Source organism: Ornithorhynchus anatinus, chromosome 12 (assembly GCF_004115215.2).
Source record: "Ornithorhynchus anatinus isolate Pmale09 chromosome 12, mOrnAna1.pri.v4, whole genome shotgun sequence".
NCBI lineage: Eukaryota > Metazoa > Chordata > Mammalia > Monotremata > Ornithorhynchidae > Ornithorhynchus > Ornithorhynchus anatinus.
Window position 1 is genome coordinate 30,979,640 of NC_041739.1, and position 22,796 is coordinate 31,002,435.

Below are 22,796 nucleotides of genomic sequence, written 5' to 3' on the forward strand. Positions count from 1 at the left end.
GGGAAAAAAAACCAAACACTACAGAATCTTCCCGTGTCTTAAGCTAGTGGTGTAGTCAGTACTGCTAGAATATGGTGATTGTGTTCTTGAAGAACCTCATGTTAGAGAACTCTCACCTTGACTAAAACCTTGTCCCTGTGCATAACCGATTCTTCCTGTATACTCATTCAAAGACTATGTTCTATCGAGGCAGAAGTTTTTGTGAGCAGAGTGTTCCTTAGTTCTTTACTAGGGCCCTATCCAAATTATGTTATAAAAACATGTGTTCTAGCAGGACTGACAACCCGTACCCATGTCATTTTCCAAATGACAGTATGAGGATCGGCAAGTTGTACTTCTTTTTTGTTGCGGGCAGCGAGATAAGGCCGAAATACTATAGTCGCCACTAGAAAGATTCCGGGTTGTTATCCCCGTGTGTGTTTCCTGATTGATAATATAATAATGGCGTTTATGAAGGGCTTACCATTAAGCGATGAGGCAGATTTCAGTTATGAGATTAGATGCAATCCCTGTCCTATGTGGGACTCACAATCTATTTTGTCCCATTTTACAGTTGAGGAAATTGAGGCCTGGAGAAGTTATTTGACTTGCCCAAGTGTTCCCAGTAGGTTAGTGGTGGAGCTGAGACTTGAACTTAAACCTTCTGATTCCCAGGAGTCAGTGACTCTCTCCATTAGGCCATGCTTGGTAGCTGGGTTGAATTTGGAATGCTTTTTAGTACCTTGTTCCCACTCTTACCTGTATATCTATACTATGGATTTTGCCATGAGAGACCCATGTCCCAGAAGAGTGGAGGGCTGTGGGTAGAAATGCCTAAACTGTGGCCTCTGATTTGGGTGAACTTTGAGTTTTTTTAATGGTATATAAGCATTTATTATGTTCCAGGCACTGTGTTAAGCACTGAGATAGATACGGGATAATCAGGTTGGTCACAGTCCATGTCCTACAGAGGGCTCACAGTCTCAATCCCCACTTTGCAGTTGAGGTAACTGAGACAAAAAGAAGTGAAGTGAGTTTTCCAAGGTCGCCTAGCACATAAGTGGCAGAGCCAGAATTAGAAACCAAGTCCTTCTGACTCCCAGGCCCGCACTAGGTAACACTGCTTCTAATCGATGGGGCTAATAGCTCATGTTCACTAAAACCATGATGTTGACTATATGGTAGAATCCATGCTAGTGCTGTCTTACTTTTAGTTTTTCTTTAAGCTGAGCCCTTGTGATTTGGGCACATTTTGTTTTTTTCTATTGAAAAATCATTTTCACCAACCACGTAAGCATTGCCAATTTGGGTGAGACCAATGTTCCGACCTGCCCAGAACTCTGCTTGTCTGACCATGTCAGCGAAGGATCTCCTCGGATTCGACTGTTGGACGGTCTAATGCGATTGAGGTAGTGGGTGATAATACCCATAACGTTCCCTCCAAAAACCTAGTTATAAATGTATCATCTGTGCCTTTATCTAAACGCTTTGAGTCGATTGATGTTTTCTGCCCGTGGGAATTCCTGTGGGATTGGATTCCATATGGTTGCCTCCTGTTGGGTGAAGAAATATGCCCCTACCTCCAACCTCCATGTCTCTTAGCTCTGGGGAGGGTGGATGTTTTTATCCAATCCCTGAGTCCACTGCTAACGTTGTTTATTTGCTCCCCCTACTTTGATTATGGCATTACACAGCAGGGAAGGAAACCACTGGGAGACCGTTTCGCTGTCTGCTTCTGGTTTATGTAATTGTGTCACATTATTATTACTATGGTATTGGTTAAGTGCTCACTCTGTGTCAGGCACTGTACTAAGCACTGGGGTGGATACAACCAAGTCAGGTTGGACACGGTCCCTGTCCCACATAGGGCTCACAGTCTCAACCTCCATTTTACAGACGGGGGAACTGAGGCACAGAGAAGTGAAGTGACCTTGGGGTCACACAGCAGGCAAGTGGGAGACCCGGGATTAGAACCCAGGTCCTTCTGACTCCCGGGCCCGTGTTCTGTCTTCGACACCACGTTGCACCACGGGGAGTGGTAGTGTCCGGGGAGGAGGGCCGGTGATCCGGCTGGAGCGGTAGCAGTGTGGCTTGGAAGAGTGTTAGCGGCCAGCCCGGTCTCTCAGCCCAAGGCAGGCAAGAGATGGGGGCGGGAGGAAGCGGGGTGAGGACGGGCCAGAGCTCTCTCAGAATGATACTTCTGAAGAGCAGCGTGGCCTAGTGGAAAGATCACGGGGTTGGGAGTCAGAGGACCTGGCTTCTGTTCTCGGTTCCCCCACTTGCCTGCTCTGTGACCTTAGGCAAGTCACTTCACTTCTCTGTGCCTCGGTTGCCTCATCCGTAAAATGGGAATTAAGACTGTGAACCTTTTTGCGTGACAGGGACCGTGCCCAACCTGAATAGCCTGTATCTACCCCTGTGCTTAATACAGTGCCTGGCAAGTTAGTAAGTGCTTAACAAATGCCATTAAAAAAAAAAAAAAGAAACCGAGGCACAGAGAAATTCAATGACTTGCCCAGTGACTCTGCTCTTTCACCTGGCCACGCTGCTTCTCTCAGGGTGTGTGGCCCAGTGCTGTGCTCAGTGATGGGCTGCAACTCAGACAATTGTATTTAGTGGGTGCTTACTGTGTTCAGCGCACTGTGCTGAGCACTTGGGCGAGTATAACAATATGACAAGGATGTTCCCTGCCCACAACGAGCTTATAGTCTAGAAGCCAAATTTTCAGTGTCTCACAGTCCAGGACTAACTTCCTGTATGGCTTTGAGAACAGGTCTACCGGGAGATGCCTTGACTCATGAGGGCATCTCCAGTAGGAGATGCGAAAGTCTGGTGAGTGGGAGAAACTTAAGTGCAAGAGTGACTAAATCATGACCCTCCTACCAGCCTAAGCCCCCTTCAACCCCCAAAAAACTGGTTAAGGACAGCCTGCAAGGCATGGCAAGAAGGTCCCCTTCACCATTGGAATTGGTTTTACTGCTGTTTCATTTGATTTCAAGTTGTGAATAGCCCCAGGAAGTTGTAAAGATAAGAGATCCTAACAACTGGAGATGATTACCATTTAAATTAGGGTAGGAAAGGGGTTCACAGTAGTGTTAACGGAAGTCATTTCCTCAGTACCTCTTAGTGTCTAATCTCATTTCTCCCTCTGACCAGTGATCTATTTATGGGATTTGGTGGTCACTAGTGGGCAGTGAATCAAAGTATCTGATTTAATATTTAGTCCAGACTTGTGTTGAAAATCACCGCATTTTCAGTCTCAGATCCACTCCCCAGTCAGTTTTCATTCTCAGTTTCTTAGGGAGAAGCAGATTCATTCAGTAGTATTAATTGAGCGCTTACTATGTGCCGAGCACTGTACTAAGTGCTTGGAATGTACAAATTGGCAACAGATAGAGACGATCCCTGCCCAGCGATGGGCTCACAGCCTAATCATGTTGTGGAACCAAGGAGAAGAAGCTAATAAATGTACGATTATAAATCGCAGGTGCTTTGTGGCTTCCGGAAGACTCGGGAATACTTCTGCCTGAATTTTCAAACCAAATTTTCCTTAGGTGGATATTTGCATTGCCGTCTTATTACCGATACATTTAACGTAATTTTTCCGTTCTTTAATTTTCCAAATGATAGGGCTCTTATTCTAAGATATCATAAAGGGATAGAAGCCTTTTTCGACTTTAGTTTTAGAGTCCAGGACTTCATAGTGGAGTGGTGGAGGGGTTGTTCAGTTTAAGTTAGACTTTAAATGTACCAAGCTAAATGTTCGATTTTAAAATTGATTCTTGAATTGGGCAAACAACACCTTTATGAATCGCTCCTTGTTTCCGGCATGATTTGTACCCTCTGTCCTTCTTTAAATGAGTCTGTCAGTTCTTCTTTTCAAATCGCTGTAACAGTTTGCAGTGTTGGTTCAAGATGTTTTCTAAAGTGTTCCCTAGACTGTAAGCTCGTCTCTAGACTGTAAGCTCATTCTAGGCAGGGAACATATCTACTAACTGTGCTATATTGTACTCTCCCAGATACTAAGTACAGGGCTGTGCACACAGGAAGGACTCAATAAATATGGTTGAATGATCGTTTTGGTACCCAGCGAAATCTCCTACCTCAAGCCACCCAGCCACTCTCTTTGCTGGAAGCATTTTTCTCCCATCGAAGGTTGGGGCTAAGAGGCCAAAGGAAACAATATTATTGCTGAGAACCACTCAGTTGGCCTAAGACTTCATTAACGCCTACCAAAGCCACTAAAATTAATTCACTGCCAAAGGGACCAGTTGCCCTTCTTCTTTCACCATCACTACATCATCCCTGGAATCTGGTCCATGGCATCCCCAGGCTCTCACCTCTCATTTCTCCAGCCTAAGGTTTTCCTAGTTAGTTATAGTATTTACTAAGTATTTAATATGTGCCAGGCACTGTTCTAAGTGCAGGGGTAAATACACGCCAATCGGGTTAGACACAGTCCCTGTCCCACATGAAGCTCACAGGCTTAGTCCCCATTTTACAAATGAGGTAACTGAGGCACAGAGAAGTGAAGTGACGTGCCCAAGATCACACAGCAGACGACAGCAAATCCAGAGATAAATAGTTGGAGAGAGAAGGGGTAGATGGGCAAGAAGGAAGAAAGATAGTTTTGTCCTGGTAAGTTTATCTGTTCAATGTATCGATCAATGAATTTTATTTAATAATAATAATAATGTTGGTATTTGTTAAGCGCTTACTATGTGCCGAGCACTGTTCTAAGCGCTGGGGTAGACACAGGGGAATCAGGTTGTCCCACGTGGGGCTCACAGTCTTAATCCCCATTTTACAGATGAGGGAACTGAGGCACAGAGAAGTTAAGTGACTTGCCCACAGTCACACAGCTGACAAGTGGCAGAGCTGGGATTCGAACTCACTTACTGTGGGCAGAGCACTGTATTAAATGATGGGGAGAGCACAATATGGCAGAGTTGGTAGACACGTTCCCTGTCCAAGAACCCTAGGAGGAGTCTGGGCCAGCTAGGAATCAGCCTGTATACCACAGTCTGATTCCTCAATTGGAATATCTAAGATTTTATAATTTATTAACTGTGATATTTATTTAGCACTAATAAGGTGCCTGTCACTGTTCTAAGTGCTAGGGTAGATACTAGTTAATCAGATCAGATACCATCTGGTCCTACTTGGGGCTCACAGTCTAAATAGGAAGGATGGTAGGTGTTTTTGTGTTACTGTACTTAATGTTAAACTTTTGCAAGAGTTTACATTTCTGCCATTTTTCAGTCAAGGGATAACAAACATTGAAAACAAAACTAAGATTGAATTGTATTTTCGTGAAGCATTTTTGGGAAGTCAGAAAGTTAAGAAAGCAGTATTACATTCCTTTTGCATATTTTTAGTTTTCTCTTAAATCTCCATTGTGGGGTTTCTGTGTAACTTAATTGGTCTGGCTTCAAGCTGGATTTTTTGGTGGGAAAATGGAAGGCAGATGAGAAGCAGCATGGCCTAGTGGATAGAGCATGGGCCTGGGACTTCTAATCCCAGCCCCGCCACTTGCCTGCTGGGTGACTTTGGGCAAAGTCGCTTCACTTCTTTGTGCCTCAGTAAACTCATCTGTAAAATGGGGATTAAGACTGTGAGCCCCATGTGGGACCAGGGATTGTGTCCAACCCAATTTGTTTGTATTCTCCCCAGCACTTAGTACAGTGTCTGGCACATAGGAAGTGCTTAACAAATATTATTATTAGTAGTAAAAATAATAATAATCCCAGGTCCACAATTTATTTGCTGTGTAACCCTAACTTCTTTCTGCTTAAATTCCTTAATCCCGATGTGGGACCTAATTATCTTGTCTCTACCCCTCTGCTTTACAGTGCTAGTCAGGTAGTAACACAATCATCATCAAGGCATATAAACCAAATACAACTTGTCTTATTAAGATTGTAAGGTCCATGAGGGCAGGGTTTTTATCGACCAACTATATTAGTCTCCCAAGCATTTAATAGAGTTCTATGCACATGCTGATTGCTCAGTAAATACCACTAATTAAGGGAGAGGGCTCTTCCTCTTAACTGGTGAAACAAAATGCCTGAGGAGTGAACTAAGGAATGGTTTTATAGTATATGTTAAATACATAAATATGGAGCTAACTATGGGTATCTGCCTTTATATGCAAAAGCTCTCAGTAGTTTCTCAAAGTGTGAATGGCCTTATGGTATATATCAAAATAAGCTGTTTCGGAGCAAACAATGGGTTATTATATTTATATAATATTTATTTATATGCAAAATGCTCCTGGTAGGTTCTCAAAGTTTGCTTACCAGTTATTATCAGGCTTCAAAGGTTTGTTTACAACATTCTCTTCAGAACATTTTGGACTTGGATAGACTTTTAGGCCTCCCTTTAACAAGAGTTTTAAAAATCCCTTAGAAAGCCAACCATGCCCTATTTGAAGATTAATCCCTGGTGGCCGAAAGCCACAATCCCAAGAACATTTGAAAGTGGTTGCCTTAATGGAAAGTGCAGGCATGAAATTGTAAAAACAGAGAAAAATGAATGGCAGAGAATCAAAATGCACCTAGAGCTGTGCAGGAAGTGGATTGCCCAGGGACCAGTTCATTAAGGGTTTATATATTGCCTGACAGTCTATCCTATAGGTAGAATGGTTTTATAAGGTTCAGGGAAAAGAGGGTAGAAAGGAGATATAAGAATCTGTTAACTGTATTGAGAGCAGGTTAATTTGCATGGTATTTTCAATCACACAAACTCAGAAAACCTATACTAATGAGGCAAAGAGGTCAAGATATTCTTCCCGAGTGCTTTATTCTCAAAATTCATTTGTTCTTAAAACACAGTTTTCCTTTGTGTCTGGGTGGGAAGAGTATCTGGATTACTTGCTCTGGTCATAGAAGAACCACTGAGCATCAATATTTTAGTGGCATTAGGTATCAAATGTTTATGAACAGATTTTCAACAACGGGATTAGTTTTCTTTTTCAATAAAAAGGGCGTTCTCTAAGAACTTGCAATTCACTACGATTCCATATCAGGAAAAGAGAGTGGACATTACATTTACCCACTAAACACATTCACGTGATCCTTTTGTAAATACTGTGTCCTTGCCTTGTCTGAAATGGTGCCGATTTCGGTAGTTGCTTTATGGCTCCCCTGCTCAGCTTGGTGGCCATAGTGCTGAACCAGGCACATGGATGAAATGGACCCTTCCTCATCCTCATTCCCGCTGACCTGAATGGCACATTGGTCTGAAATAGGAGCAGTGTTACTGACAGCCTTATGTTCTTAATTTTGGGGAGCTCAGAGAAAATCTGCTTCTGGGCAAGCTCATCCCCAACCTTGCCTTCTGGACCTTCACCCTGGCTCATGCTGGAGCAGGGATTTACACTGGGCCAAAGCATACGTGAGCAGCTCTGGTCTTAATTTTCCCTCGGCCCCCAACAAACCAAAGCCAGTCAGATTCCCAGGAGCTCGGGCTCTCACCAGCACGGGCAGAGACTCAGGTTCGTGATGGATTTGAATAATTCCTCATCCAACGCTCCTACAAACATTAATCGTTTAGCTCGTATTTGGACTTCTCCAGGGGTGTAGGGAAAGTGTGAACTGAGAGCCTCGCGTTGGTTATGTGATCTCTGCCTCTTAAGAGGAGGGACCTGAAAGATTTCACTCTTCTAGTTGGCAGCCCTGCCCATACTTTCCTCCCATAAAACTCAGTGGAACCAGGGAAAGATGCCACCTGGGAGACACAGCAAGGGATAAACAAACAGGTACCACTGACAGGGGGAAGAGATATAATTGTCTTTGTCTATGATGTCCATTTCCCCCTGTTTCTCAAGATATCCTCACCTAGTGCCAAATTTTTAATAATGCACCCGGTTCTGCCATAGTGCACTTTTTCACCTTGCATTTTGGCTAGGATTGTCACAAGACCCGGCAATGTAAGAAGCAAGGGCTTGTTGCCAATGTGCGCGTGTCCTGCGTTGAACACTGTGTAGGCTACGGGGTAGTTTTTTCCTTAACTCGGGGTTTTGCAAGATCATAACGTGTTCAGTACAGGGCTCCGCACTCAGCAAGGGTTCAATAAGTACCACTGATAGATTATTAAACCTACATTGCCTCAAGGGGCTGTTTGAGATTCACTGCCTACGACTTGTCTTGTATCCAATTCAGTTCTTAGTAGGAGCTTGGCACATAGTACATCCTTAACAAATGGCATCATAATTATTAGTGTCATTATTAATACTATGCTTTGGACTATGGGAATTTGAAAATAAACTTCTTTCCCTGTAGGAATAAAGGATCCTAATAAAATTTGATCTGTGTTGTCCCTAGAAGTAAACTGCATTTAAATCTAGTAAAATATTGATCACGTCAAAAACTCCTTGTCAGTGGAAAATTATTCTTTATCAGGGAGTAGTAATTTGGTTTCTTTGAGCCTGTTCTTATTTATCAGGAGAAGGTTTGCAAATATTGCAGTAAGACACATTGTGCTGTCATTGAAAATGTCCATTTTGAAAAGTGGACTTATTTATTAAGTGCCGTCTTTGGATGTCTCGGGGAGAATAAAACTGCCTGGATAATACATGAATGTGCTTTTTGCTTTAAACTAAAATTACTCAACATAATTGAAAATTAACTTCTATAATCTTTGGCTAATTAGTTCATACTTCCATCTTTTTCTGTGTAAGCTGCCTTATAAACCACATTCTATCTTTTTTCTTTCAGTAAAGATATGTTTTTCTGAGAAGAAGAAAATCATGGGCAGTCAATTCACAGTACTTATTGAGCACTTATTCTGTGCAGTTCACTGTACTAAGCACTTGGGAAAGTACAATACAACAGAGATGGTAGACACAACCCCTGCTCACAAGGAGCTTACAGCCTACAGGAGGAGACATTAAAAGAGCTTTTTTTTTTAAGGAAATTCCAGAATACTTTATTTTTAGGGTGGAATCAGATGCTTGACCTTATGCAAGGATTTAGTAGATTACCAAGATGGAAATGGTTTGGAGGCTCTACTGCATTTGAAATTTATTTGGCACCTTTGCATTCTTTCTCCGGGGCAGAGGGAGAAGATGATTCCACATTTTTAACTGAATAAAGTCAAGTTCTTCCTGATCCTCTACTTTCAGGGGCCCATCCAGAGCGAGAACCATGGCGTATTTTGGGGAGGGAAAAGGACCCATCCACGTGGATAACGTCAAGTGCGCAGGAAACGAGAGGTCTCTGGCCGACTGTATCAAACAAGATATTGGGAAGCACAACTGTCGTCACAGTGAGGATGCAGGGGTCATCTGTGACTATTTTGGCAAGAAGGCTTTGGGGAACAGCAATACAGGTAAAGAGGCTTATAGATTGATGGGACCCCAAAGAACTCTCCCCTACAGGAGGGCAGATGGAGCAGAAGGGATAAGGAGTAAGTAGCAAGTATGGGCAGGGGTGGAATCACAGTGGGTGTGACCAGAGTATCCTCTATACATTGGAGGAGGGCAGTATAGAAAAGACTGTTTGTAGCCATAAGATTATGTGTCTTTAATGGGAAGTCTCCTTTTTTCGCTCTGCACAGTTTTCCCTTCTTCCTCAACTCCTTAACAGTGGCTGGGAATCAGGCTCCCCAAACAAGGTCCATTAGGACTTCTAAAGATACAGGCTATTGGTCCTTAGGATCACTTGAAATAAGAGAACATAGAAAAAAAAAGGAAACTTTGGATGGAAACCCCAGGGGGGTACGCCTCTCATCACAGGAGGGAAAAGATTTTAATCTCTTGAAAGTAGGGCAATAGAGCCTATCAAAAAGCTATCTTCTGAGTGATGACTTCGCTCTGATGTAAACCAGGAAGCAGTCATTATGTACTGATCTCTTTTTTCTCCTGGCATTCAGAACATGGCTTTTCCTAACAAGGGTTGGCCAAAGGTATTTTGGCAACTGAGCAAAGTTTTTTTTTTTTTTAATTGCCCACATCCCGTTAATCAGTGTGCACCCCGCACGCTCCGCTCCTCCGCCGCCCACCTCCTCACCGTCCCTCGGTCTCGCCCATCCCGCCGTCGACCCCCGGGCCACGTCCTCCCGCGGTCCCGGAACGCCCTCCCTCCTCACCTCCGCCAAACTGATTCTCTTCCCCTCTTCGAAACCCTACTTCAAACTCACCTCCTCCGAGAGGCCTTCCCAGACCGAGCTCCCCTTCTCCCTCTACTCCCTCTCCCGCGCCCCCCCTTCACCTCTCTGCAGCTTAACCCTCTTTTCCCCCCATCTCCCTCTGCTCCTCCCCCTCTCCCTTCCCATCCCCTCAGCACTGTACTCGTCTGCTCAACTGGATATATTTTCATCACCTTATTGATTTTGTTAATGAAATGTACATCGCCTCGATTCTATTTCGTTGCCATTGTTTTTACGAGATATTCTTCCCCTCGACTCTATTTATTCCCATTGTTCTCGTCTGCCCGTCTCCCCCGATTAGACCGTAAGCCCGTCAAAGGGCAGGGACCGTCTCTATCTGTTGCCGACTTGTTCATCCCAAGCGCTTAGTACAGTGGTCTGCACATAGTAAGGGCTCAATAAATACTATTGAATGAATGAATGTGCGCACACCCGCACACACACACATTCATATTTCTTTTGAAAGCACTTATTTTTACAAATGTACAGAAATCTTTATCTTCAAAAAAATACATAAACAGTAATGTGACCTAATATTGAGTTCGTTCATTCATCCATTCAATCGTATTTACTGAGCGCTTACTTTGTGCAGAGCCCTGTACTAAGCGCTTGGAAAGTTCAATTTGGCAACAGATGCTGTTGTACTGGAGTTGTACTGGATAGGTGAAATGCCCTTGAGGAAATGGCAACTTGGGCTATTATCAACTTCTGGAACCGAGGTTGACCCCGTTCCTAACTCAGAACTGTACTCACAGAAGCAGCTGGGGGAAAATGAACACGAATCAGAAGGCAAAACTCGACTTCAGCATCTTCTCAGTGCCCTTGTCGGTGCCTATGTGGCTTGGGGGAAATGGGAACCTAAAAAAGTAACTCATCTGCTCCTAACAGTTAGGTTCCCCGCTGAGTAGGTGAATGACTTTATACAAGAAAAGGCACAATTTCAGCTTGACAGAATGTTTTAAAAAGGTGGGGGGTCATGTCATTTACTCTCAAAGTCCTGTATCGTCCGTACAGTCTCCTGAATTAATAATCCTGTTTCCGATTCAGATTCCCTTTCATCTGTTTGCGGTTTGAGGTTACTGCAACGTCGGCAAAAGAGGATCATTGGTGGGAAAAATTCCCTGAGGTAAAACGATAGCCGGGCCGTAACTCCTGTATACCGACACGCTGACATTCTTCTCGCCTTCATATATGTTACAAGTAGCCCATGGCCCGATCTCTCATTACATTTTTAATTTTTGTGTTTTCCGTTCTTTGTCTCTGCTCTCGGGGGGGAAGTGAATGTTGAGTATTGCTGTCCGTGAGGTTTTTTTTTTCTTTTAGGATATTTGTTAAGCCCTTACTATGTGCCAGGCACTGTACTAACACTAGGGTAGATACAAGTTAATCAGGTTGGGCAACAGTCCGTGTCCCTCGTGGGGCTCATTTTACAGGTGGGGTAACTGAGGCCCAGAGAAGTGAAGTTGACTTGCTCAAGGGCACAGAGCAGACAAGTGACAGACCTGGGATTAGAACTTGAGTCCTTCTCACTCTGAGGCCTGTGACCTATCCACTAGGCCATGCTGATTTTCTATTTCTGAGGCATTTAGAACTTGTTGCCTTCCATTTTCTATTGGACTGGAATGTTTTGTTTCTTTGTTCTCTGTCCTGGTCAACAGTGAATGAAATTTGGTTCTCGCTCTGGATGGGCCCCTGAAAGTACGGCAACAACAGGAACTTGACTTTATTCAGTTAAGAATGAGCGATCGTCTTCTCCCTCTGCCCCGGAGAAAGAATGTAACGCTGCCAGATTTCCCTTCTCGAATCTGGTTAAACGGCAGAGTCCTGCTGCCGGGCTGCAAGGTAGCCCTAAGAGTGACCGTGTGCTCCCCGAAGGGAATGCGATCCTCAAATTTGGCCCCATCAATCACACCCCCTCCAGGCGGAAGCCCCACTTCTGGCCACCAAGGGAGCAGCCGGGCAAGCAGCCAAAGCAGCATCTGGGTGAAACTCCAGCCCGCCCCGGCCCTCCTGCTCCTGCAGCCGCCGTGGCCGCCACCGCCACGATGGCCACTTCAACCGCTGCTGAGACCGTGGCCCGAAACAGCTCCTGCTCCGGCTGCCCGGCTCGTGTCCCGTAGAAGCTGAGTGCGGGGCTGCTGCGGGGGAGCTTTACGGAAGGAGAAGGGACAGGGGCGGCGGAAGCCGCGGTCGGGATCCCGGTGGAGCTAGCGGCAGCAGGAGGGGCAGACTTGTACCTCCCCTGCTGCTCTTGCCGCCCGCTGGGCACCAACCCACATGCGTGATTGCGTGTGTGTGTGCAGCTTTGCGTTGGGCCTCGTTGCCTCTGCCCGTGAAGCAGCGGGTGAAGCGGAGAAGCAGCGTGGCCCAGTGGCTCGAGCACGGGCCTGGGAGTCAGAGGGTCATGGCTTTAACCCTGGCTCCACCACTTCTGTGCTGTGTGTCCTCGCACAAGTCATTTCACTTCTCTATGCCTCAGTTACCTCATCCGTAAAATGAGGATGAAGACTGTGAGCCCCATGTGGGACAGGGACTGTTTCCAACCCAATTCACTTGAATCCCCACTCCCCTTCTCCCCCCGGCAGCCCCCAGCACTTAGCCCAGTGCCCGGCACACGGTAAGCGCTTAACCAATACCCTTTGCTGCTGTTGCTGGCTGCTGGGTACCAACCCACGTGGGTGATTGTGTGCGTGTGTGTGTTTGTGCGTGCAGATCTGTGTTGGGCCTTGTTGCCTCTGCATATGTAAGCTTCTCCACTAATGTCAGCATCTTGAGGGCTGGGTTTGTGTCTTCCAACTCTCTAAGGGCTCACAGCAGCGCTCTGCACACAATAAGTGGTCAGTAAGTACCACTGATCGATTTATCTCGATGCGTCTCCTTTTCCCAAAGTCTTCCCATCTTCCTCATCCTCCTCCTCGTCATTATCAGCAGCAGCAGGAACTACAGTACCGTACTAGGTTTAGAGTAGGTATACAGCAGAGCACTATACTAGGTGCTTGGAGAGTGTGCAGTAGAAGTAAAAGATCGAATCCCTGCCAACAAAGAGTTTGCAACACCCTCCTCAGAACCCATTCTTGAACCATCGGCTTCCTCACCACGACTCACCCGACTCTCCACTCCAACCTTTCTTGAGGTCCAGATGCGGTCATTTTATTCTAGGTGGATGGGGGAGAGAATTGGCTACGCTGCTGGATTCTCCGAAGGGCGTTTATAGATTCAATGTGTTCATTTTTAAGGCTCGCTTCCTCCGACATTTCACTTTCTTTAGGAGAATCAGGCATAACTCAGTGGTATTAGTCTCGGTGAGCATCAGACACTTCAAGGATAATTAAGAACAGGAGGCCACTGACTTGTGCCAAGGAGCAGGAAGCTCCCAGTGGCAAAAGAGGAGGGTATGATTCCCCCAGACCTCGGATAGGGCACCGTCTCTGACAATACAAGCTCCTTCTGGGCAGGGATCGCGTCCATCAACTCTGTTGTACTCTCCCAAACGCTCAGTACAGTGTTTGGCACACCGCGAGCCCTCAATAAATACAACTGATTGAATAGAGTCCTGCGTGCAGCCGACAATCTATAGAACGTTAAATTGGTACGATGAAGCCAGTAGCCGATCTGAGACGATGGAATCACAAGCCTACTCCCGTCTGGCGCTCCACACTCACCTGCTAGTTCTACGGCCTCCAACCGACGGCACTCCTGGCTGTTTTTCTTTCTAGAGGCGGCTGGCCTTGGCAAGTGGCTCTGCGGCTGAAATCGTCCCACGGAGACGGCCGGCTTCTGTGTGGAGCCACGCTGCTCAGCAGCTGCTGGGTGCTCACTGCAGCGCACTGCTTCAAGAGGTAACAAACGACGATGACGGTGATGGTGTTAAATGCTTACTAACTGCCGGGCCCCGTCCTAGGCACTGGGATAAATACAAGATAACCAGATCGGACACGTCGTTTGGGTCTCACGGTCTGAGAGGGAGAAAGGGATAGTCTACCCGTGGCTCAGTGGAAAGAGCCCGGGCTTGGGAGTTCATTCATTCATTCATTCATTCAATAGTATTTATTGAGCGCTTACTATGTGCAGAGCACTGTACTAAGCGCTTGGGATGAACAAGTCGGCAACAGATAGAGACGGTCCCTGCCGTTTGACGGGCTTACGGTCTAATCGGGGGAGATGGACAGACAAGAACATCACGGGTTCGAATGCCAGCTCTGCCACTTGTCAGCTGTGTGACTGTGGGCAAGTCAGTTAACTTCTTGGGTCTCAGTTACCTCATCTGCAAAATGGGGACGAGGACTGTGAGCCTCGCGTGGGACAATCCGATTCCTCTGTGTCTACCTCAGCACTTAGAACAGTGCTGCGCACATAGTAAGCGCTTTACAGATACCAACATTATTTATTATTATTACCCCCCCGTTCTAAAGGTGAGGCAACTGAGGCACCAAGCTGTTACAATAGACTATTGTAATTTCCAGGGATTTGCCACAGCAGTCAAGTGGTGGAGCTGGAATTAGAACACAGGTCTCCTGATTTCCAGTCACGTGCTCTTTCCCCTGGGCTAAGCTGCTCCCGTATTGAAGAGGCAGGTCATACCTAGTGGAGGGGCATGTTCGGAGCACCATCGCCGACCCAGAGTACACGCAGGGATTCCTATGTTTTTTCCCCTTGACTCCCCCCATCCCTTTTTATGGTATTTGGTAAGCTCTTATTATGTGCAAGGTACTGAATTACACACTGGGGTAGATACAAGCTAATCAGGTTGGACACAGTCAAAGTCCCGCATGGGGCTCAGGGTCTTAATCCCCACAAGATGAAGTAACTGAGGCACAGATGTCAAATGACTTGCCCAAAGTCGCACAGCAGAAAAGTGGCAAAGGCTGGATTAGAACCCAGGTCCTCTGACTCAGACCCATGCTCCTTTCACCAGGGCGGGCTGCTTTCTATAGCAGCGTAGACCTGCCGCGTAGAAGAGGGGCTGGGGATTACAAATAGTCCGACAGTAATTTCAAAATGCCTCCCTGCTGTTCTTTGAGACAAGGCTCTCGATGTGACTGACTTGGCAAACAGTCCCGATCACAGTTGAGAAGCAGCATGGCCTAGTGGCTAGAACACGGGCCTGGGAGTCAGAAGGACCTGGGTTCTAATCCCGGCTCTGCCACTTGACTGCTGGGTGACCTTGGGGAGTCACTTCACTTCTCTGGGCCTCAGTTACCTCATCTGTAAAATGGGATGAAGACCGTGAGCCCCATGTGGGACATGGACTGTGTCCAACCTGGTTAGCTTGTATCTACCCTAGGACTTGGATTAGGCCCCGGCACATAGTGAATGGTTCACAGATACATTAAAAATAAAAATTGCTGAGACAGTTCAGTAAGAGAGGCAGCTGTCATGACTATCAGTTGATTTAACATGAGCTCCGAAGGACAGTGAGGAGTCGAGGATTCTACCAAGATTGTGGGTTTCTTGGAGAGGGAGAGTGGTTGTGTTATCGAAAGAGATGTTAAAGTTTCCTTTTTTAATGGTATTAAGCGCTTACTATGTGCCAGGCACTCACTGTTCTAAGTGCTGTCGTAGATACAAAATAATCAGGATGGACCCCGTCCCTGTCCCACAAGGTTTACAGTCTTAATCCCCTTTTTACACACGAAGTGAGGCACAGAGAAGGTAAGTGACTTGTCCAAGTCACACAATGCATAAGTGGTGGAGCTGGGATTAGAACCCAGTTCCTGCTGACTCCCAGGCCCATGCTCTAACCACCAGGCCACACTGCTCCTCATTTAGGAAGAGGACAGGGTTTAGAAGGGAAGATGAGAAGATCGGTTTTAGCTCCGTTGAGTTTCAGATCTCAATAGGACCGCCAAGTGGAGATGTCCTAGAGACAAGGGGAGAGCATTCTGTCTTTCCGAGTCCTCAATTCTTTCAGTGATCTTACCCACAAGTTCTCTGAAACTACTATTATCATTCCCTAGCACAGAAATCAGTAATAAATCAGAGGTTAAACTGGCAGCGGTGAAAAAATTCTGTATTAAGACCAATCTTGTGAAATAACGTAACTGTAATAACGTATTCGGGCGAGTCAATTAAGAGAGAACTTGCTAGGATCTGACTGCCTCTGCCAGAAATTTTTTTACTTTAACTTTTAATCCCTTTTCTCTCCCAACTAGAAAAAAAGTGAGATTAGAGTGAAATGAAATTGGGGTTTTATTTAGTAACCGCGCCCCAACATACAGCAGTGTTTCCAGTATGTGTTTTGCCAAGTGGTGTGGCAATCTAGCTAGTAGAAGTTCTGTCTTCTGGAGCAGTCGGACTGTTAAATGAGCCCAAATGCAAGGTATTAATATTAGGCAACAGGAAAATGGAAGTTTTGGATTTTCTGATCAAAACGAATGTAACGTGGCTTCTTCTCATAATTCATTCTTATGAGAAGATCTGTGGTTGGGAGAAATCAGGGCAGAGTTAGCTTTGAAAAAGTCCTAAATATATTTTACTAAGAAATACCTGCCGTCATTCTTCAAGAGAAAAGTATTGTTTCCTCCTTATTCCCTTTGGCAGATAGACTGTTTGTTTTCAACCCAAAGATTTGTATTTATTTATGTTTTGCTCCTTGTGAATCAATCATTGTTCTTCCTAGCTGAAAAGACACATGATTGGTGGATAGGGTCGGGATTCAGCTCCAGGTCTATCAACCTGTGTGTATCCATTAGCCTTAGTTCTATCATTTTATGTGGAAGGAATTATTTAACTTGGTAAAACGGCATGTTTGATTTACCTCCCAGTCCCATTTTTTTTTAATTTGCCTTGTGAATCTTACGTAACGGCAATTGCTTGGGTTGTATTCAGCTTTAAACAGCAATTGCATTTATCAGTATTATGGGCACTAAGATTTTGAGATGCTTTCTGAGTCATTGATTTGTCCCTCCCAATTTTTGTACTAATGGCAAATACGTTTTGGGGGTAAAAATGTAAGTAAAATTGGATATATTTGCAAGAAATAGGTCAACACGCACCTAACTTGATCTGAGCTAAGAACTTCAAATTTATTTAATATTATTTTTTTATCTCCTGCTCATCCTGTTGAAATATTTCCTAAGAACTACTGTAGCAGCTGGGAACTCAAAACAATTTCTTAGCCTGGAAATCAGAAATCTTTGGGTCTGGCTAATTAGATGAGGCATGTGGAAAAATCGAAATGACAATTAGGATCTGTTAGAAAAAGGAATGCTAGTTTAAAAGTCATACTCAATTATAATAATGTGAGGTTTCACAACTGATCAATCATGAGAATGTGTCTCTCGAAGCTTGAAAGTGGTAAGTTCAAAACAAACCAAAGGAAATAATTTTTCACAGAGTGTGTGTGGGGGGTGTAGGGGATAGGATTTGTTACCACAGGAAGTTGCGAAGGCTGAAAATATCACTTGGGCTCAAGAAGGGATTGGAAATAAGTTCTTGGCAAAAGGCTCATCATGATTTACTATCAGTCAACTAACTCTCCCAAACAGTACAGTTCTCTGCAGACAGTAAGCATTCAATAAATACCATTGATTGATTACTAAGGTTACTTGAGGTTGGGCACAGTCCTTGTCCCAAATGGGGCTCATAGTCTAAATAGGAGGGAAATCAGGTATTTTATCCCCATTTTACAGATGACGAAACTGAGAGGGCAACGAGGACATCCATATTTTCACATTGCCCAAATTCCGCAGAAGAATTATAAAAATGTAAATAGATGATTTGAGATGTCTTCGTTATCTTAAATTGCTTGTGTCCTGCAGAGCAGTGACAGAGAGGATACCCAGTATTAAAAATCAACCTTCCAAATGAATGAAAGAAAAAATAAATTCCCGAGGAAGGAGGGGGTAAAAGTGGAGGAAAATATATTCTCCTAAGTAACCATTTTTCTGTCACTTTAATGATTAGCCCAGCTGTCCAACCTGACCCTTTCAGTGTCAGTACTGATTTAAAATTAAGAAACAATGTCTGTTTAAATATCGTTTACTGAAAGTGTACATAAAACAAACTGGAAGAGGACTAAGTTGAGATCTGGAATCAAAATTACAGAATCCTGTATTACAAAGCCCTTATGACTCTCCGTAAGCCAGGAATTTTAGGAATTCTTACTTTGTTCCTAAAGCTAAGTGAAATTAAAACTAAAAAATGTGATAGCTATATCTTGAACTATAAAGGAACTAGGGACATTTTCTTGCTAAACTGCTGGTTTACTAGGGAATGTCAGAAGCTGTAGCCAATAGTTTCGTATGTATTTTTATGCTATTTGTTTAAGTGCTTACTTTATGCCAGTCACATTACTAAATGCTGAGATAGATACAAGTTGATCAAGTTGGACTGTGTGGACACAGTCCCTGTCTCACATGAGGCTCATACTCTTAACTTCTCTGTGTCTCAGTTACCTCATCTGTAAAATGGGAATTAAGTGACTTGCCCAGGATCACCCAGCAGACAAGCAACAGAACTGGGTTAGAATGCAGGTCCTTCTATCTACACTAAGCCATACTTTCTCAGTAACATCATTATCATATCAAAATAATGATAATTGTGGTGTTCATTAAGTGCTTATTATGTCCGAAGCAATATACTTAGCATGGAGGTAGATACAAGATAATCAGGTCTCACAAGGGGCTCCCAGCCTAAGTAGGAGGGAGACTTTTAAAACTTTGGGCTCTTGTTTTAACTTCTTAATTTTCAGTAACTGTATCAATTATGGTATTAAATATCATCAGGGAATATGACAGAGAGGATTGACCTTTTTTAGCGCATGTTATTATGCCACAGAGACTTGTTCCCTTTGCTCTTCCCCGCCACTGCCAGCACTTATGTATATATCTGTAATTTTATTTATTTTTATTGATGTCTCCCCCCGCCATCTAGACTGTGAGCTCGTTGTGGGCAGGGAATGTCACTGCTTATTGTTGTACTATACTTTCCCAAGCACTTAGTACGGTGCTCTGCACACAGTAAGCACTTAATAAATATGATTGAATGAACGAATGGAGAGATTAAGAGTAGAGACATGCCTTTTCTGCAAGCAGATGTTGGATCTGCCAAGCATCCATGCTTCTAGGTTCTTTTCAGTTTCATTTTCTTGTCCTATGGAGCAAGTGTGGAAATGGAGTCCTGAGGATGTTTGGATGAGCCAGGCTTCTCTTTTCTTAGAGGAAGTCTGTGCATGATAATCTTTGCTCTACAGAGAAATGGGGGGAAAATGCTAAGCTGCTATTCATTCATTCCATTGTATTTATTGAGCGCTTACCGTGTGCAGGGCACTGTACTAAGTACAATTCGGCAACAAATAGAGACAATCCGCGCCCAACACGGTCTCACAGTCTACAAGGGAAGAGACAGACATCAAAACAAGTGGACAGGCATCAATAGCATCAATATAAATAAATAGAATTATAGATATATACACATCATTAATAAATAGAATAATAAATATGTAAAAATATGCACAAGCGCTATGGGGCAGGGAGGGGGTTAGAGCAGAGGACAAGGGGGACTTAGTCTGGGAAGGCCTCCTGGAGGAGGTGAGCTTTCAGTAGGGCTCTGAACGGGGGAGGTGTGCTACTTTGGAGCTACTGTGCAGAGAAGCAGCGTGGCGCAGTGGAAAGAGCACGGGCTTTGGAGTCGGGGCTCATGAGTTCGAATCCCAGCTCTGCCACTTGTCAGCTGTGTGACTGTGGGCAAGTCACTTAACTTCTCTGTGCCTCAGTTCCCTCATCTGTAAAATGGGGATTAAGACTGTGAGCCCCACGTGGGACGACCTGATTCCCCTGTGTTTACCCCAGCGCTTAGAACAGTGCTCTGCACATAGTAAGCGCTTAACAAGTACCAACATTATTATTATTATTACTTTGGCGGATTTGAGAAGGGAGGGCATTCCAGGCCAGAAGTAGGACGTGGGCCAGGAGTCGACGGCGGGACGGGCGAGAACGAGGCCCAGTGAGGAGGTTAGCGGCAGTAGAGGACTGGAGTGTGCGGGCTGGGCTGCAGAAGGTTAGAAGGGAGGTGACGTAGGAGGGGGCAAGGTGATGGAGAGCTTTAATTCCAACAGTGAGGACCTCTTACTAGATACGGAGGTTGATAGGCAAACACTGGAGATTTTTGGGGGGTGGGTGACATGCCCAGAGTGTTTCTGGGATTTAGAGTCTCCATTGCTAAGGTTTCTGATTGAACAAGGCTTTCATTTGGGAGTCAGGAAATTTGAAAAGAGGAAACAGTGGAATGAAATGTTAGAACTGCCTTTTTTTTTTCCTTTTTCCTATAGGGGCATTTTGCACTTAAGTGGGTGTGAGAAGCAAAAACATATCCAAGAGGCTAAATGGTTAGAAAGTCCATCTCAAATTGTATGGGGAATAAAGGAATTTCTTTAATTTTCTTTGGAAATCCTGGGCCCTTAGGGAAATTTTTAAATGTTGGCTAACAGGTTGGTAACCTCAGCCAAATTGTTTTATCCTTTGCATGTAATCACACCCTTGAGGACAGGTGACACTGAGAGAAAAATATTTGGCTGGCAACCTAATCCATTCTAGAACCAGGATGCTCTTGAAATTCCAAGCATTACAACTGTTCCATAAATAATCTCTGTAAGAGTATAGGGAGCTCAGGATAGGTTTAGACCGACTGCTTCCCCGTACTGGGTCCGATTAAATGTGGGGGTGAGGAAGTGTTGGGGGATTAAGAAGGAGGGACATTGTGGAGGACAAATAAAACATTTCCAAACACAACTCTGTTAAATCTCTTGACTGGGAAGGGGTTTTACTTATTTAGCCTTCCCAACAGTTTGAGCCATTGCTAACCGGTATGTTTGGGAGAAGGAGAGATGTTATTTATTTATTTATGAAATTATTTGTTTGTTTTAGTGAGGTTTGCAGGCTCATGCCTGACGCTAGGAGGTAGATTTTCCTTCACTTTAAATAAGTAGACTTGTAGTAAGAAATAAGTGTGTGAATTCTCCATTTGTGTATTTGGGCATCTCCAGTGGGGCAGCAATGGGATTACAAAATGGCATAATATAAGACCTTTCTTTTTTGTTGTTTTTAAATAATAATTTGGTATATTATGGAAAATGAAAGCATTAAATTAAAACATTAAGCCATCGTGAAATGGAGATTAAATCTGCTCTCGATTTAGATTGTGAGCCCCATGTGGGACAGGGACTGTGTCCAGCCCGATTATCTTATAGCTACCCCAGTGCTTAGTACAGTGCCTTACCACTACACATATATGGGTACATAGAGATGTTATTTTACCTTGCAAAACATTGGTTTCTGTAAAAATCTTTACTCATCCAAAATGTACAGATGACCCAGAAAGAAATAAAGACGTTTCAAAGAAAACCAAAGACTGACAAATAGGTATGTAAATTCACTTCTCTAGTAGACTCCTGGAAATCAGAAATGAATGCCATTTTGAACAGAGACAGATGTGGGAAAGTTCTGAAGAAAATAACAGTAATAGCATTTATTGAGTAATGCCCACGTGCACTGTACCGAACATCTGGGAAGTGTAAAATAAGCGAGTGACACATTCCCTGCCAAGGAGCTTACCCTCTGATAGGGGAGCCAAATATAAAACTTTTTTCCAGTAAAAAGAATTGAATATCTAAGTGCTGAGGTTGGGTAGAAGGAGTGCTTATATAACGGATGGATTTCTAGGACTTGAGATGCAGGGATTTAATCCCTGAGACAAGGCAGGAGGGCTTTGACTATGGAAAAGGCCTTTTGGTCTGTCAGATCTGTGGAAAGAGGAAGTCGCAAGCTGGGGAAATACCATGAGCAAAGGGGTTGGAGGTGGGAGAGTTGAGAGTGAGGGTCAGCTTGGGAGGAGTGGAGAAAATGGGCTAGGGAAAAGTGGGTAAAGAGAGCAGTTACCTAAAGTGAGGTGAATCGGCGGGGAGCCTGGCAGCTAGTTATGAAGAAGAGTTAAGAGAAAGACACTCTCACATACATTCTAACTTCAGGCATAGGTAGAAGATTGGGAGTCACTAGAGAAAAGGAAAATCATAAGGACATTCTAGAATATTTGGGTAAGCAATGTGCAGCTGTGCCATGCTATGTAAAATAACAAGAGAAAATGGAGGGAACCATTTACTTGAAACTCAACAAAATGTGACCTTCTCTCACTGGTCTTTTACTGTGATTAGGGTTAAGAGATAAATACCAAAAACACCAACACTTTCCCTAGATTTGCTCACCCATTGTTGATAATGGAGCTCACGAGGGGTAATAGAGAGGCTGCAAACTCGTTTTTCCACATTTAAAGCTGATGTGCTGATGCAAGCATGGAGTGAAAAGCAAACAGTCTCATGACGGGAAATGGTTAGTGGAACAGGCAGGCAGCAGGTGCTGGAGTTGTCAGATAATCTTCTTGACACAGAATTGAGGAGTTTGTTGCTGCTATGATGGTTCAGAAAACCAATTTCCATGAATCACGCTTGTAGTCCTGGGCTTACTTGTTTACTGACGGAGGTAGAGGCTTTGGCCAGAGAAGCTTTCTGAGAGTAAGTGCAAAAAGATGGTTCTGATAGGCCTTAACTGGAAAACTGGGAGATTTTTATGTGAGAATTTAGCAAACTCTGAAGTGGCATTTCCCAACAAAAGTGGTTTCAGTAATGGGAAAACCAGAGCTTCTCTTGGGTCATCAAGGAACGCAGTATAAACATA

The 22,796-nt window shown here is 44.3% G+C and overlaps 1 protein-coding gene across 1 annotated transcript in view; it reads left to right on the forward strand.

The window, feature by feature from the left end:
• The window catches only part of PRSS12 (serine protease 12), a 68,522-nt gene that overhangs the window by 40,229 nt on the left and 5,497 nt on the right, over positions 1-22,796 (forward strand). Inside the window, exons 10-12 of the mRNA XM_029077120.1 lie at positions 9,104-9,309; positions 11,176-11,254; positions 13,845-13,967. Coding sequence (XP_028932953.1) covers positions 9,104-9,309; positions 11,176-11,254; positions 13,845-13,967 — 408 coding nt within the window. The remainder of the gene's footprint in view (positions 1-9,103; positions 9,310-11,175; positions 11,255-13,844; positions 13,968-22,796) is intronic.